The sequence below is a fragment of the Chinchilla lanigera genome, unplaced genomic scaffold (assembly GCF_000276665.1).
Source record: "Chinchilla lanigera isolate Chin_1 unplaced genomic scaffold, ChiLan1.0 scaffold00021, whole genome shotgun sequence".
NCBI classification, from domain to species: Eukaryota; Metazoa; Chordata; class Mammalia; order Rodentia; family Chinchillidae; genus Chinchilla; species Chinchilla lanigera.
Genome location: NW_004955422.1, coordinates 20,555,132 through 20,572,850, shown reverse-complemented (window position 1 = coordinate 20,572,850; position 17,719 = coordinate 20,555,132). Strand labels below are relative to the sequence as shown.

General features: G+C 54.6%; 1 protein-coding gene across 3 annotated transcripts; it reads left to right on the top strand.

Annotated features, from left to right (window-relative positions):
• Positions 1–11,032: 11,032 nt before the first annotated feature.
• Slc22a12 (solute carrier family 22 (organic anion/urate transporter), member 12) lies at positions 11,033–17,393 on the top strand. Of its 3 annotated transcripts, XM_005384586.1 has the most exons (10): positions 11,033–11,673; positions 12,399–12,502; positions 13,393–13,547; positions 13,622–13,790; positions 14,146–14,266; positions 14,408–14,523; positions 15,008–15,222; positions 15,633–15,741; positions 15,949–16,152; positions 16,690–17,393. In XM_005384586.1, the coding sequence occupies exons 1-10, from the start codon at positions 11,272–11,274 to the stop codon at positions 16,751–16,753; spliced, it is 1,659 nt and encodes a 552-aa protein (XP_005384643.1). In that variant the 5' UTR covers positions 11,033–11,271; the 3' UTR covers positions 16,754–17,393. The 3 variants fall into 3 exon arrangements, with proteins under 3 accessions (XP_005384643.1, XP_005384645.1, XP_005384647.1); XM_005384588.1 differs by lacking the exon at positions 15,949–16,152; XM_005384590.1 differs by lacking the exons at positions 11,033–11,673; positions 13,393–13,547 and having other exon boundaries at positions 12,416–12,502.
• The last annotated feature ends 326 nt before the right edge of the window (positions 17,394–17,719 follow it).

Here is a 17,719-nt window from a genome sequence, read left to right as displayed (position 1 = left end):
GAGCAGTACTGCTGGTGAGACCTCCCTCCAGCGCAGCGCACCCACCACGCAGCAGGTCTACCTTGTCCCCCCTGTGTCCTCAGAGTTGTGCTCTGGGGCCCGACTCCAGGTATCTTTAATAACAGCTGAGTTAGTGAATGAACAAGTGAGTGAATGAATGAATGAATGGAGAGGAGGCCAAAGAGAGCCCTTGAGCAGTTGCATCTCCATCCCCTTTGCCTCAACACATGTGAGGGGTGTGCACATGTGCGTTCCCGTGTATTTGTGCATGCTTAGGTATCTGCATGTAGTATATATGCTCACATGTGCACATGCATTGTTTCTGCATTGCACATGCATGTGCACTGTGTGTTGCATCCATGCACATGAACATGGATATTTGCTTCCGTCTCTGCACACATGTATGTGCCCGTGTCTCTGTGTGTGCAGATAAGGGCTGAGGACTGACATTATCACTGCAGGGTACAGAGCCATCTAGGGTAGAGAAACAGGAAGGTTCACAAGACCCCAGCTGAGGGAGACCCCAGCAGGGACAGGGACCGATCAGGAGCACAGCAGCTGCCCTTCCGTTCCCAAGCCCTGCTCAAGCAGCGTAGACGGTGAGTGAGCTGATCATATTTAGCTTTCAGAGGCCCAGTTCTTCCAACATCTGTGACACAGGTGTTCTTGCTAGAAAAATAAGAGGTCTTTGTTAAAACCAAGCACAAATTAGCTATATGCAAAAGATGAATCACATTTCCACCTGCCTCCCTCTGGTGCACAGCTGGACCATGCCTGCCAGAGCCTCCTCTGACCCCGGACTGACCCAGCTCTGCAGCCCTTCCTAGATTCTGGCCCCAGGGTCTTCCTTGTGCTTCCCACAGGTATCCTTGTCAAAGCCATCCATAACAACAACGACAACAGTAATAATAACAACGTGTGACGCATTCACCCCACAGCCAGGGACTGTTCTAAATTATTTACATAAACTTGTTGAGTCCTCAGAAGAGCAGCAGAAAACCAAAGCTATCCACACTTCCACCCAAGAGAAAACTAAAACACTGAGAGGTTAAACAATTTCCCCTAGGCCACACAACTAGGGCAGAGCAGGGATCAAAGCCAGGCAGCCTGGAGCCAGAGTCTGTGTATAACCATTGCACCGCACCACCTCTCATTTAGGGAGAATTCATGGGCTCATTAAAGCCATGGGCAGCACTGGCTACTGTGATCTCAGCCTGAGTGACTCTTCCATCCACAAAGGCAGAGAAGAAAGCTCCCGCTCACACACTGTCTTCGCGCACTGCCAGCCAAATCTCAGCAGGTTCCAGTGAGAGGAGAGGAGCTGTGCCGCCCTCACCTCCCGCCCTGCTACACTTGTCCCGAGATCCTCTTCAAATCACTTCTCTGAACAACAGGCTGCAATTCACACAAGCAGAAAAGACAATCTCTGCTGTAAGAGAAGGCGACCCGAGTGACACTGAACACTGCCACCACTGCTACCACCACCACCATGTAGCTCTCCAGGACCGTGCCAGACCCCACAAGAAAGGCCCAGTGCCTGGGAGTCACTGCTGGGCTCCAACCCCAGCAGAGAGGTCCTGTGATCCAGACTCCAGGGGACCGTCACATCGGGTGGGGTGGTATTTGTGCCCGCCTTGTTCAAAGGTACCTGCAGAACACAGGACAGGGCAAAGTTCAACCTGCTGGACCAGCTCCCGCCTTGACAGCATGGTCGAGACGGCTGGTTAACACCTCTCCGTTGAATTTTAACATGAAATATCTTTTTGACACAGCAGAGAAACCAAAGTCCCTTTGGAGCAGGAAGGCCAGACTCACAGGAGCCGCTGGGCACATGAAAGTGAAGGAGCAGAGCCAGCTGCCCTGCGCTCTCCTTGACCTACTTAGAGCAGATCTGCTCACTGGGCCAGAGGAGCCCTGGGCCGGCAGGGAGAGGGGTCCGCTGGGCCCGGCAGCTCGCACAAGAGGGTGGATTAAAGCCACGAATATACTCACCCTCAAGTCCCAGCCACCCACCCAGCCGGTACAAAGCCAGGAGATGGTGGCCACCCCATGTCATCCTCCCCAGCAAGCAACTCCATGTGGGCAGTGGGACACAAAAGTGGCCTGCTGTCACTGTTTTCCAGGGGCCAGTAGAGGAAAATGCATTTTCATTCCAGCAATGCCTGCCGATACTCAGAAATGCTGTGCTACGGGGTGGGAACGAGGGTCCACAGGGGACCCACACACAGGGGAGCAGGGGCAGAGATGGCTGCCCTGGGCTGACTCTGGAAGTCAACCGGGGAGAAGAGGTTCCAGTGTGGGAAAACTGTCACTGGACTCTTTGGCTCTGTGAGTGTGAAGCTGGAATCTGACCCAGACGAGAGGAGGCCAAGCAGGCAGCAAAGGGAGGTAAAGTCAGTCCTCTGTGACCCCAGTCACTGGACAGCAACCAACTTGGTCTCCCTCTAGGGAGGTGCTGGAGCTCAGGGAACAAAGAGCGGAGCTCAGGAGAGAGAACAGGAGGGGTCCCGCTGCAGAGCAGAAAGGAGAGGGGGGAAGCAAGACTCAGTGTCTGAGAACTCAAGACGTTAGAGTTGGACAGACCAAGGTTGGAATCTCGACTGCCAGCGTAGCCGGAGGACCTGGCTCCAACTGCTCTGCACTTCAGTTTCCATGACTGTGAAAATGGGCATAAGCGTGGCATGTGGAGCCAGGTCGGGGGCACATGCCTACAAGCTCAGTATTCTGGGACGCTGACTCAGAAAGATTTTACATTTTAGCTTAACCTGGGTAACTTAACAGCTCGACATGACCTTGTCTCAAAATAAAGAGAAAAAAGCCCTGCGTTCCAATCCCAGTACAAAAAAAAAGAATGTTATATCAAATCAGAAATGTTGGAAAGATTAAGAGTCAGTACAGAAAAAAAGACTTAAAATAGTGGTCATTGTGCAGTAAAGACTCAAGGGACACTAGCAGTCATCATCATCACCACAGCCACCATCATTACCACCAACACCAACACCACTGGCACCATCTCCATCACCTCTGCCATCATCACCATCATTTCCATCATCACCACCAACTCTGTTAGCACCACGGCCATCACCACCATCTCCGTCATCTCCACCACCACCATACCATCATCATCATCACCACCACCAACATCATCACCACCACCATCAGCATCTCCATCACCTCTACCATCATCATCATCATCATCATCATCTCTATCAAAGAGTGCCACTGGTGTAGTGGTATCATGCAAGATTCCTATCATCTCCAGCATCACCAGCATCACCAGCATCACCATCACCACCACTTCCATCATCTCCACCATCACCACCATCATTATCCCCTTTGTCACTACCGTCATCACCACTGCCATCATGAACATCAAGGCATCTCTCAGTTGCTTGGTGGAAATTCAGAGGTGAGGCTGAGGCCATGTCTGTGGTCGGGGTAGAGCCAGTGCAGTTACTCAGAAAGCCAGTTGCTCAGAAAGCCAGTGGCTCAGATTCTGGAAGGGCCTTAAACAGCAGTTTAAAACAGGTGACACTCAGGGGTTTGGCCTTTTGGAAGGTCTGGAGGAGTCGCAACCCCAGGCAGTATGTGGAGGGGTGGGAGAGGCTGCTGCTCTAGTCACCCTTGGCTGACTCTGGGTGGCTGGAGGAGAAGAGACCAGGCCTTATATGACAGAGAGGCTCACAAAGTAGAGAGCAGGATGCCCAGTGCACAGATGAAGATGTCGAGGCCCAGGACACGTGGGTTCAAACAGAGGTCACGAGGACCACCAGGCCTCTCCCAGGCCTGTCGGGCTCTAGTCCTGCACTGGGTGCAGTTACTCAGACTCAGTCCTCAGAAGACCCACAGCCTTGTGACCTGACTCAAGGCAGCTGCCTCAGGGCGAGGACAATCTCAACGTGCTCAGCACAGGGACAAGAGCGTGCAGACCAGAGGGTGGCACTGCGGGAGGACAGCAAGGGAGGCAAGCAAAGTACAGGTGTGTTCAGGAAGTAACAAGAGCCCTGCAGCGAAAGGAGGGAGAGCGGCTCCGGGAGCCATGGCCTCTGTGAAGCACGAGGGAGCTGCTCAGGACTCCAAGCCAGGCTGAGAGCAGGAGGTCAGCAGAGGCCTCTGAAGGACCGGCCTGCAGCGCTGTTCCATCTCCGACAGCGAGGAGAGTGGAGGCCTGGTGCCACCCTGAGAACTTCCCAAGGGATATGAGGACACCGAACCCAAAGACATGGGGCAAACCCAGCCAGCCTCACCGCTGCCTCCTCCTGCTGCCCACCTGGCTTCAGCCAGTCCTGGGGCTCGCAGGCTTTGCTGAGTCACAGACAGTCAGCTCTCCGGCCTGCCCTTTCTCCCTCCTGGCTTGAGCCCAGAGGCAGCTGCTGTCACCACAGGACATCGCAGGCTGGGAGGAATCACAAACAACCTGCTGCATGATCCGGCCAGGAAGAAGGCCACCATGCACCCCTAGGACCCAAAAAAAAAAGGTGGCAAATCATCTCTTGTGCCCATTTTCAGAGAACCTGCCTCTGTGCCAGCACTCTGCCGGCTCTGCCCCAGGGCTGGCTCTGTGCAAGGGCGACGGCCTTTCAATAATGCAAGTTCCCATCATCTATGTTGCTCCACGGCCTCTCCCCTGGCCCCAGACCTTCCTTCCCCCCACCCCACCCCTCACTCATCCCACAATCACATTGGGACCAATCACTGCCGCTCAGCAGCCCACCCTAGGCCCGGACTGTGATGATCCTGCTCTGAGGCCAGCAGCCCTATCCCACACCAACATCCCCACTCAGCATCCCTACACCTCAGCTCCGGGGACACAGAGAAGGTGGTGCCAGCCTACGTGCCCGACACAGTTATCCTATCTTCCTCTACCACCGTGGCAAGGCCAAGGCCTCCATGGTCAAACCCAACTGCCACTCTAGCCCAGGGTGACTGATCTCACCAAGTCTCATAGACCCCAAAGGCACACCAGCTGGGGCAATATCCATTCCCCGCCCATCACTTCTCCCCTCACTGTCAACCTTGCTCCTTCTGTCGCCAGCCCCGTTGTCCTCCAGCACCGCAGGACATGCCTCTGTGTCCCTTGCTTCTGCCGCCCCCACTGTGGCCAGGCCCTGTGCCTCTCAGGGGCACAAGGACCCAGTTCCAACAAACACCCCCTCCTGCTGTGGTCAGAATTAAACATCAGTACACGGCTGGTGTAGCATCTCCCCTTGAGAATGAAGCACAAAGACACAAGTGTGTGAGGCCCAGAGCAGCACAGTCAGCTGTCCCGTGGGTACTCTTTCTCCCCGCAGTGTAGCGCCATGGCTGGGAAGCAGCTATGGGGCAGGAACCTCGTCCCACCACCTTCCGCCATTTAGGTGGGACCTTGTGACTAGTTCTCACCAGGGATTTGGAATCAAAGCAGGATGAGTCACTTCCAGGCTGAGAAAGTGGCTTTGCCACCCTCTTCCCCACCATGGCCTGAAACCTACTGGCACAGTGACTGTGGGTGACAACTCAGAGTCACAAGATAAGAAAAGTGTGCGTTCCGGACACGCCTCAGAGGAGAGCATCCCCTCAGCAGCAGCACCTACTTGGGCTTTAACAAGATCAAGAGGTAAACTTCTATGGTGTTTGCGCTGTCACACATGTTGGGCACTGCTTGTTACAGCAGCTAGTATCACTCTGCCTCCTTCAGCCCACTCCCCATTTCCTAGCTTCTCCATAAATTATTCCACTTCCTGTATCCACTGAGTCCACTTCCTATACCCACCAATTTTACTTCCTCCCCTCCAACTCTCCCATGAACCTCATTCCTGTCTGGATTTCACCCCACAGTGGGCAGCAAGTCCTCAAATCACAGTCAGCAGAGAAGTCCTTGCTGCCACACCCAGCAGGCGCCTCCCGGCAGCGGCTGGCATCACTGACGGCTCTGTCAAATGCTTTCTACCCCAGCTGGCTGAACACGCTGTTCTAGTTTTCATACCTCACTGGTTTTCCCTCTCACTGTCTTTGGCTGGTCCCTCCTCTCTTCCTCACCTCTGAAAATGAGAGCAGGAGCTCTACCTCAAATCTCACCCCTTTGCTATGAACGGTCACTTCCTGAGCTCATCCAGCCCCGTGACTTGAAATACCCTTTGTGCCCTAATCATGCCCAAGTTGCTCCATGACGCCATCACCTGGCTGGTTTGCGGACATGCCAAGCTCATTGCATCCAAGGCTGAGGATTTCTTCCGAGTAAACTTGCTTCTCACCCGGGGCTCTCCAGCTCACCACGGGTCTATCTTTTTCCCTCCATTCTCAGAATCAACCTGACCCAAAACCCATCAACATACCCATAGCCCAAGCATGTCTCTCCCTCCCCCACACCAGGGCCAACCATCCTCATCACCGTGTGCATGGACAATGTCCAGCCTTCCAGGGGACCCTTCCCTCCACACTTGCTCCCTTTTCAAGCTGTTCCCCAAACAGCCATGGGGGGCATTTAAAAACAAGTCAGATGTATCACTCCTCTCCGCCAGCCTGCAGGTCCTGGACCCATAGCTGCTCACGCTGCCACACACTCACTCTAACCACAGTGGCCTCCTGGCTACTCCCTGAGCTGACCAGCATGTGCCAGCTCTGACTAGCCTTGAATAGCTCTACTCTATCTGGGGCAGCTGCATGCCTTGCCCTCACATACTCGAGTCCAGTGGCACCTGCACAGAGAGGTCTTCTCTGACTGCCTTGCCCAGTGCAGTCCCTCACTGTTCACCCCTTTCACCGCCTTGTTGCTCCCTGTGGAAGCATCACCACCGTCCCTGCACTGGTTCAACTTGTCCGTTCACTTCATCCCTCCCCTATGCGTGTCTTTTCCCAGAACATGAGATGGGGCAGGAAATTACCTCAGCCTTCCTGCCATGTCCCCAGGGCCTTGACCAGCAGCTGGTCCAGTCGACATGCAGTGCAATCTGATCAATGAATCAATGAATAGATCTTCACATTAATGAGAAAAGCAAGTTTAGCACCCTCCAAAGATAATGAAATGAGTGCACCCATGAAACAAGAAATGGGAAGCAGGAAACAGGCAAAACCAGAATAGAAAGGCCCAAATAATGATTTTTGTAATGAATCTGACATTAAATATGTCTAACATTAAATCTAATATCTAACATTAAATGTCTAACATTAAATCTAACATTAAAATATCTAATATCTAACATTCAATAATATCTAACATTAAATCTAATGTTAATTAGATATCTAACATTAAAAATATCTAATATTTTTAGATATCTAAATAATATCTAACATTAAAATGTCCAGGTCTTTGGATATAAAATCTTAGTAGAGGGACTAAAAAGCAAAACAAATTGAATTAAAGAGCACCTTGGAGAGCTGGACCGGGGCACCGAACATCCCCTACAAAGAAGAGGTTGATTCCAACCAGTTCTGGCTTAAGCATAGTGTAACTTAAGTATTTACTCATTAATTAATTTACTAACTAGTTCATTCAATTCATACTTATCAAGTGCTTACAATGAAGCTTTGCTCAAGGTGATGGGGATAAGCAGTGAATGAAATAGCCACTGGGTCTACCTGCAAGGAGCTCACATTTTAGTCGTGGGAGGCGAGACAAAAACAAAATCAGTAAGCTGTGCTAGACAGTGCTAACTAAGTCGAGTGGAGAAGACGGAAGCAGGCAGTGGGTTACGGGTGCCCAGAGGAGGAGTGGTGAGAGTCTAGAGAGACTGGTCAGGAACATGCTCACCGAGAACAAGACTTTCCACAAAAACTGGAAGGAAGTGTGGCCCAGGGATCTCTGGAAGAAGAAGGCTCCTGGCAGGAGGAACAGCAAGCATAAAAGCCCTGAGGCAGAGACACACCCGACACATTCAAGGGATGGCTGCGTAGAGGCCAACAGGATTGGTCGGGGGACAGTGAGAACAGGAGATGAGTCTAGAGAGGTAATGGCAGGCCGGAAGTCTCACTGTAAAGGCTGACTTTGAGTGAGATGAGGAGACACTGCCAGGTGTTAAGCACAATGGAGGGAGGACAATGGAGGGAGGACAACAGAGGGAGGACAACGGAGGGAAGCCACTACAATGACCCAGGGATAGCCTGGCTTAGGCTAAGACTGGAGCAGTGAAGGATTTCCAGACCAATGGTATGAGATGCAACAGGAAGAAAAGAATCAGAGATGAGTCCAGGGTATTGTCTGAGCAGCTAGGAGGACAGAATCTCCAAAACCTGAGATGGGGAGTCAGCCAGAGAAGCATGTCTGAGAAGGGCTCAGCTCTGACTACAATAATGTGAGATGTTTAGGAGGCAGCTGAGTTGGGCAACGGGATTGAAAGTCAAGCATCGCACAAAGAGACCCAGGCTGAAATGCAAATTGACCAGATAATAGAGAAAAAGACCAAGGATGGAGTCTTGGGTCCCCAACATTAAGACTGGGAAAAGAGGGAGGTTGAATCAAGGAGCTGAGGAGAACCAGGCAAAGCATGGAGGCCCAGGCAGGAGAGTGTTTAGGGAGGAATAGGACCACAGGCTGATGGCTCAAGGAAGAGAAGGACTGAAAATGCCACTAATCCCAGCTGCACCAACACCACTGGCAATGGTAGAGTGTCAGGGCAGGAACTTGATTTCAGTGAATCAGATAGACAATGGGAGATTAATGTCAATAATACAGTCATATAATCTAGCTGTAGATAAAAGCAGAAAGGGGAGGTAGCTGAAGAGGGGTTCAAAAAAAGGGGGACTCTTCAGAGGACTGGAAAAAAACAGCCTATTTTTACAGAGATGAGAGTTATACAGTAGAGAGAAAAAGACAAAGGCCAACGAGAGACAGAGATGTGAGCCTGCAAGGGACGGGCTCCAAGTGCACTGCAGCAGGGTGGTGTGGATGAGAACAGCCCAGACAGGACAAGGGAAGGCAGAATGTGGGGCACCAAGGCAGTGGGATGTACAGAGAATTAGACCATAGGTATCTGACAGCTTCTATTTTCTTAATGAAACAAGAAGTAAGGCCACCTACTGAGAGACACAGGATGGAGGAGGAAGTAGGAGGTTCAAAGAGAAGAATGGCATGAAATAGCTCCCATTTGTGTATGTAAATGTAAGGATAACAGAATTAAAATGTATACTTATACAATACTACAGCAAGACCGAAGACAAATAAACTTGGTCTAAGAAAATCATTGCTAGCCAGGTATAGTGGTGCATGCCTATAATCCCAGAACTTGGGAGGCTGAGGTAAAAGGATTGTTGCAAGTTTGAGGCCAGCCTGGCTACATAAGTGAGTTCAAGGCCAGCCTGAACTGTATAGCGAGACCCTGTCTCAAAAACACACACACACACAAAAAAAATGAAGCAGTCAAGAAAACTCAGTGGAAAACAAGAACAAAGAAAGAAAGATTTAAAGGGAAAATATGGTAAAGAAAACATACCTTAATTCAAACATGTCAATAATCACAATAAATGTGAACAAGTTAAAATTTCTAATCATAAGTCAGGGACTTTTCTTTGGAGTTTTACAAAGGAGATGAATGTACCTTACCTGGACATATTTACACCAAAATGTAAACAATAATAGTTACTAGTTGATGTGTTTAAGAGTAATTTTGATTTTTGTTAAACTTTTTAATGCTTTCTGAATTTCTCAGGACGTGGTAAATTTCATAATCAGAAAAAAATGGAAGTTGTAAAAACCATCCGCGTACTTCAGCAAGTCTTCATGGAAACTTCATTTGCTGTCCAAATAACTGCTGGGATCCAAAGAGGCTTTAAGAAAGTCCCCACTCTCCAGGAAATGGCTAGACAATGAACATGGGATCATAATAGAAGAGTGCAGGCCCATATGAAGACCAGGCTCCCCTGCTGACTCCAAGCCCTGGTGTAGATAGGAATAAGGTTAGAGGAGGTGGCGCATGTAGCATGAAGGATGTGACTCAGGCTGAGCCTGGAGATGACATTCCGGGCTGCAGGCACAGCAAAAGCATGGGAGGAGCACAGTGGGTCAGCACAGAGGCAGGGTAGGAAGCATGGACGAGGTAGGTGTGGGGTTCAGGGAGTTAAAAAAGCTGTGGCTGGTGAGCTGCACAAAGGGGCAAAGGGAAGCAAGCAGGAAGCGAAGTAAGCAGGTGAGAGGAGTCATTTCCAGTGTGGACACCTTGTGTCCAAAGCACATGAGGACGAACAACCGGGGGCCCTCACTAGCACACATGTACGTGCACACACACACATGCACACACACACTGCTTCTTGTTCTCTGGCCCTTTAGCCTGGAGGCTGTCACAGCCAACAGAGCTCCCTTGGCCTGCTCTGGCCACCCTGACTCCATCCAGCATGCACTGTGGCTCACCACCTCCCCCAGTGAAGCGTCACCAGCTGTCCTGACCCAGAAGGCCTGGCTCTTTAGCAGGATTTGGCACATGGATGTGTCATGTAGGGATGGTCAGAGGGGCAAGGACAGGAACAAAGGCAGGAGCCAGGCAGGGGAAGACAAGGAGGAAAAGAGCGTCAGAAAGGGGAACCAGGAATCTTGGCCACTGGGGGCACAGCGCACTGAGGAGCAGGAGACAGGAAAGGTGATGCTGTTTCCAGGCAGAAACCCTGAGGTGGGAGCTCATAGCTCTGGCACAGGTCCTGGGGGCAGTATTTGGAAAGGGGTAGAGATGTCAGGGTGGCATTGGGCAGTCTGAAATCAAGGGGTCCACAGGGTGTCTGGGATCATCAGAAACCCCCACCCCAAGGCTCGGGAGAGGGTTACAGCAAAGCTGGCCATGAAAGTGAAGCCCACAGGCTGCGAGTCTTGGGGACTCATGGGGGTAAACTTGAGGCTCAAGTCAACGCGGAGATTCGGAGAATCCCTGCCCACCTTCTCCTGGGTAAGCAGGACAGGCAGCCCCAGCACACAGCCGTCCCAGGAGCAGCACCCACAGGCAGTGATGCTGGGCTTACACATTGCTGTCTCCCTCCCTCAGAGCCAGTTAAACTTTGTCTAAGAAAATGATTGCTGAATGCTCTTCCATAAGTGACCACTGGTCACACTTTAATCCTCTCCTCAGCCCAAATACAGCTATTGCTGAAGGTCGGGTGGTCACACCTGGGAGAGGGTCAAAGCACAGGCCCAGGTGTTAGCCGGAGCCGCCCTTCAGTGGGCAGGTGCTCCGTGAAGCTGACATGCTCCCAGCTGCTCAGTGGGGGAAGCCAGCGTGGGTGCCACTGTAGGAGGCACGGGCTTGTCACTTGACCCTGTGGCCCTGAGTTGGCCCCTCTGACGTGGCTCGTCTTCAGCCCCCAGCGGGCCCCATGGGATTTCCTGAGCTCCTGGACCAAGTTGGCGGCCTGGGCAAGTTCCAGTTTCTCCAAGCGGTGGCCCTGGTGGTCCCCATCATGTGTGTCACCACCCAGAACATGCTGGAAAACTTTTCCGCTGCTGTGCCCAGCCACCGCTGTTGGGTGCCGCTCTTGGATAACAGCACCACCCAAGCCAGTGTCCCTGGGACCCTGGACCCCAAGGCCCTCCTGGCCGTGTCCATCCCAGTAGGCCCCAACCAGCAGCCCCACCCATGCCGCCGCTTCCGCCAGCCACAGTGGCAGCTCCTGGACCCCAATGCCACAGCCACCAACTGGAGCGAGGCTGCCACGGAGCCCTGTGTGGACGGCTGGGTGTACGACCACAGCACCTTCACTGCCACCGTGGTGACCAAGGTAAGGGCTACCGGGCACCCACTCCAAGTTCTGGCACCTTGGAGGTCAAAGTCACAGGTCACAGTTGACAGTACACAAATGGTCCTGTCCTGGGACCTCCTGGGCCTCCCTCACCCCCGGATTGGCTCACAGCCCCTTGTCAGCCATGTGTCCCACAGGGGAAAGGGTGGCAGCACTCAGTCCCCAGAGGCCGCCTGAATGCAGGCTCGCTCCTCTGACATCCACACCTGCATGGGGTCCTGGCTGGCTGACACTCAGCTGTGACCTCGGGGAACCAAGTCACTGGGGACTGGATGACTATTCTCAGGGTTCCCTGAGGCAGGGACACAGCCAAGTGGATTCTAAAAAGGGGCATCAGCCAAATCGGGGCCACTGGGGAGGGGCAGCTTGTCCCTGTAAGCAGAAAGGGGCCTCTCTGTAAGAACAGGAGGGAATCAACCTGTGGTGGGGAGAGCAGATCAGCACAGGTGGCCACTGCAGGGTGGATGGGGAGGGGCGGAGAGAAGAGGGACGGAGAGGGCCTGACCATGGCCTGTGAGGCAACAGGAAGCCATACAGGGGCTTAGGCCAGCAACAAGGTGCTCCTCAAGAGACACAGCTACGCCCGCGGTCCCCTAGGGCCCTGCTCTGTGACCCCAAAGGCTATGTCCCTGGGGTCTGTCCCTTCCCCCTCCCACCTAGGTTGGCCTGGCCTCCTGAGCTCTGTCCCCCTTCTCTCCCCACAGTGGGACCTGGTGTGTGACTCTCAGGCCCTGAAGCCCATGGCCCAGTCCATTTTCCTGGCTGGGATCCTGGTGGGTGCTGCAGTATGTGGTCACACCTCAGACAGGTGAGCACTACAGAGCCCGCCTGGCCACTTCCTCCTTGTCGGGTTCTCTTCCTCTTCTTCTTCTCCTTCTTCTTCTCCTCCTCCTCCTCTTCTTCCTCCTTCTCCTCTTCTTCCTCCTTCTCCTCCTTCTTCTTCTTTCTTCTTCTTCTTCTTCTTCTTTTCCTCTTCCTCTTCCTCCTCCTCTTCTTCCTCTTCTTTTCTCCTCCTCCTCCCCTCCTCCTCCTGCTCTTCTTCCTCTTCTCCTTCTCCTTTCTTCTTCTTTTTTTCCTGTACTTGGGATTAAACCCAGGACCATCACACTGAGCTATAGCCCTAGCCCTTTTTCTATTTTTCATATTGAAACAGGGCCTGGCTGAACCACTAAATTGCCCAGTCTGGGCTTGAACTAGCAATCCTCCTGCCTCAGCCTTCCAGAATGTTGGGATTATAGGCATGTGCCACCATGCCTGGAATCACTCCCTCTCTGAGCCACAAATTCACAATTTTACTCGGGTTGTACAGCATCCTTGTTTCTTGTCACTACTCACTGGCAACACCAGCTGGGCAGCTGGGCTGGTGCTCCCTGTGATCCCAGCACTCTGGGAGGTTGAGGTGGGAGGATCACAACTTCTAGGCCAGACTGTGCAACTAGGGGACTTATTGAGTCCCTGTCTCAAACAAACAAAACAAACCTGCTGGGCCGTGCACCTGTCTTCAATGTTGCTTGAGTGCTCCTGGGGATGGGGAACTCACTCCGAAGGCTAAGCATGCTTTCAGAGTGGCCCTTGGGTTCTCTCTCTGCTCAGGGGCTTCTACAGAGGACAATGCGGGTCTGGCCTGAGGTGCGGCAAGCACAGGGCAGGCTCTCTGTGGCCCAGCTCCCCATGGTGGCCAATGTGTGTGTGTTACAGGTTTGGGCGCAGGGTGGTGCTGAGCTGGAGCTACCTTCAGATAGCCGTGTCAGGCACAGCGGCCGCCTTCACCCCCACCTTCCCGCTCTACTGCCTGTTCCGCTTCCTGTCAGCCTTCGCGGTGGCGGGTGTCATGATGAGCACAACCAGTCTCTGTAGGTCCCTGGGCAGGTGCCACACAGAGGAAGCTCTAGGCAGGCCCTGGGCCTGAGCCTGCATCTCTTTGCAGTGATGGAGTGGACGTCAGCACAGGCCCGCCTCTTGATGATGACCTTGAATTCTCTGGGCTTCAGCTTCGGCCAAATCCTGATGGCTGTGATGGGCTATGGCCTGCGTCACTGGGCACTGCTGCAGCTGGCCGTCTCTGCCCCTTTCTTCCTCTGCTTTGTCTACTCATGGTAGGTGCTGAACCCTTTCCCGTGGAGGAGGAGACCTTGCCTTCTGCTTGGGGCCTGGTGCTGGAGCCTCCTTTACCTGGGAGCAGAGGCCCTGGGTGCCAGAGACTCGGGTTGTGGAGCTCGGATAGGGCTCTGAGAGTCTGGCACACCTCTGCAGCCCAGAACACAAGCACCCCAGATGCATCCCTGTGCCCCGACTGTCCCCTTCAGTCATGCACCCCCATGCCCAGGGCAGCACTGCACTCTGACCCCCATGGCATACAGCAGGCACAGGCCACAGTTTCTCTGGGGGTCTCAGCAGCCAACAGCTCCAAGTCCCTCCAACACTGCAGACCCCTCCCACGCTCCACTCCAGGTGGCTGCCAGAGTCAGCACGGTGGCTGCTGTCAATGGGAAAGCTGGGTCTCGGCCTGCAGGAGCTGCAGAAGGTGGCCTCCATCAACCGGAAGACAGCAGGGGACACCCTGACCAGGGAGGTGAGGTGGGGCCAGGTCTTCCCCCAACCCCTGCCATGAGCTCTCTCCCTGACCCTGCTCAGGGCTCCTGCTCCTCTGAGATGAGGGTGTCTGGGAAAGAGTTGCTGAAAACCCCAGAGCCAACGCCACCCCACCCCGCAGGCCTTGCTCTCAGCTATGCAGGAAGAGTCTGGTGGGGCTCAGGCTTCCGCAAGCCTGGGTGCCCTGCTCCACGCACCCAGCCTGCGCCTCCGGACCTGGATCTCCATGCTATGCTGGTAGGTGCCTGCCCACACCTCCCCTCTGGTCTGACAGAAACCACCAGGCCAGGGGGCTCCCTGAGGGGGCTGTAGGGTCAAGCGATAGGAGGATTCATGACCAAGATCAAGGCACTGGCCAACCCGCAGGGCAAGTAGGACAGCAGGCAATCAGGGAGCCACAGACAGGGACAGGCACCCATCAGGAGTGGGGCTACTGTGAGAATCCAGAAGCCTGCGCTACTCAGCAAAGACCAAAACCACTGCATCATGGAGGGAGGCTGGAGTCATGGCAGGACATGGCCACTCCCAGACAAAGCAACCAAGGGGAGAGGGAGATGCCCCCGGCTCCTGCCTCCTCCACCTGGGTCTGTGCCCCAGCTCCTCACCAATGCCTCCCATCGACCAACCCGAGGAAGGGTCTCTTTGGCAAATGGGAAATGAAGTCAGAGACCAAGCAGGAAGAAAGAAGCACAAACCCCAGCTCCTCTCTGTCCCTGCCCAGGTTTGCCTTTGGCTTTACTTTCTACGGCCTGGCCCTGGACCTCCAGGCCATGGGCAGCAACATCTTCCTACTCCAAGGGCTCATCGGGGTGGTAGACATCCCCACCAAGATGGGCACCAATCTGCTGCTGGGCCGCCTGGGCCGCCGCCCCTCACAGGCCGGCTCCCTGGTGCTGCCCGGGCTCTGCATCTTGGCCAACACAGTGGTGCCACACGGTTAGTGGTGCGAGCTCCCGAGGGAGGTTTCCCTACCCACGGGCTGCGGGTCAAGGACAGGACCCTGGGTCCCCTTCACAGAGCAGCATCCTGGTTAGCAGGGGCCTGGTGGGAGTTGTGGCTGCTCTGGGCAAGTGCAGTGGCCATGGAGTCCAGGGGACAGAATGGGAGATGTGTGTGGTTGCAAGGGAGAATGGGGTAATGGGTTTCAGTAGGAGAGGACGGGCGTGGAGGAGGACCCCTAAGAGGTATGGTCAGAAGTCACTTAGGGTGCAGGGTGGGGTCTGGAACCCCCAAAGTGAAAACATTTTGCAGGCTTGGAGTACAGGGAAAAACCCCTGAGATAAAGGGAATCCCACTGCCCCCCCACAGTTCGGATGCCAACCCTGCCGCCCTGTCTCTGTCTGCAGACATGGGGTCACTGCGTTCAGCCCTGGCCGTGCTGGGGCTGGGCTCACTGGGGGCTGCCTTCACCTGCCTCACGGTCTACAGCAGTGAGCTCTTCCCCACTGTGCTCAGGTGAGGCTGTCCTGGCGGGAGCGGGGGCGGGGCAGGGTGTCCCGGACTGTAATACTTGAGCCAGCGTCTCCTTTTCATATGGCGCAAGTACATCCCAGCCAGGCCTGATGCCCAGGGCCTCACTGGGCCAAGTAGGGCTGAACCTTGGCATAAGGCCAAGGCCAAGGGCCGGGCAGCAGCTCCTCACAGGTGTGTCTGCCCTGGCAGGATGACAGCTGTGGGCCTGGGTCAGATGGCTGCCCGAGGGGGAGCCATCCTGGGGCCCCTGGTCCGGATGCTGGGCATCCACAGCCCTTCACTGCCCCTGCTGTTATACGGGGCAGTGCCGGTGCTGAGTGGCTTGGCCGCACTGCTGCTGCCCGAGACCCAGAACATGCCGCTGCCTGACACCCTCCAAGATGTGCAGAACCAGTGAGTGGAAGCCCTGGGGCCCCCTCCTTCCCTGCCTTCCCACCTCCTTCCACTCTCTCTTCCTCCAGAGAACCTCAGAAGAGGGGCAAGTAGAAGCCCAGAGAGGGACAGGGCCAGCCCAGAGTCACACAGTACATCTGTGGGAGGGTGGAGGCCCAGAGCTGAGTCTGTGGCCACCAGTGCGGCTTTACCCTCTGCCCTTCATCCCACCACAGGAAGCCCAATGGCCCAGCCACCCCAGCTCTGCCTAAGAGGTGTCGAGTGGGAGGAATGTGTGGGTGCCAGCACCCCGGCAGGGGAGGAACAGGGTGTGTTAGCTGGTGTTGGGGTCTTCATTGGCCCCAGACTAAGGCCACAAGTGTGTGACAGGGTTGTCACTGCCCACCCATCCCCACAATGTGCTTGGCATAAGGCCAAGGCCAAGGAGGCTCAGTCCTGAGCAGGGGCCAGGATCCCCTGAGCCCTCAGGGTAGAAAAAGGTTAAGGGTCAGAGGTCACTCAGCACCCCGAGACACCCCCCTTATCATTTCTGAACAGGGCAGTAAAGAAAGTGACACACAGCACACCAGCGCCCTGCATCCTGATGTCCACAGGACTCTAGCCTCCTACCAGCCCACCATGGGGCGAAGAGGAAGAGGAGATAGCTTCTGGGGGCAACAGAGGTGCTTGAAGGCTCCAGTTCCAGGGACCCAGGGCTGCCCTCCCCAGAACCCCCTGTCAGGAGCCCCCTCTGGCCCAGAAAGGTCAAAGGACACTTGACTGGCAGGAACCTGCCCTGTGGACCGTCACCAGCCTGATGCCCCCAACCTCCTTGGCTGTCAGGTCAAGGGATGCCTCTCGCTGCTCTCTGCCCGCTTCCCACTGGTCCCAGGGCACAGAGCTGACTGCCACCTCCCCTGGCTCAGCACAAGCAATGAGGTCTCAAGCGCGCAGTGTCACTCCTGGCCTGTGGCAGCCTGGCCCGGCCACTTTGGCCCACAGCCACCCTCACCACACCCCTGCCACATGCTTGGCCATGTCTTCTGCAGTTCCCGCCCCTCCTCCACACCGACACGCCTTCCAGGGCGCAGGGCCAGCCCAAGACCTGGTGACTCTCTGACCCATGGTCACAGCCACACACCTGTCTTCACCACTCGTCAGTCAAGGGATCTCCAGAGAGCCAGGTGGCCTCGTGTCCCAGAGCTGGCTGGAGGGGCCTCCACACGAGGGATGAAACAATGAGTAAAAGATGGGACAAAGCATGACTGCCACTCAGTGACACCCAAGAGGAGCTCGGGGCCTCCCGTAGGGTTGGGGAGGAGAGCACTGAGGCCTTCTCCAGGCCAGCTTTCCTGCCACAGGTGCCAGGCAAGGCACCGTGCTGGGCAGACAGGGTTGCTTCTTCTTCTTTTTTTTTTTTTTTTTTTTTTTCTTTTTGGTCTTTTTGAGATAAGGTCTTGCTATGCAGTTCAGGCTGACCTTGAGCTTTGTATCCCAGGCTTGCCTTGAGCTCACAACAACCCTCCTGCCTCAGCCTCCCAAGTGCTGGGATTACAGGCCTGCACCACCACGGCCGGCTCAGGGTTGC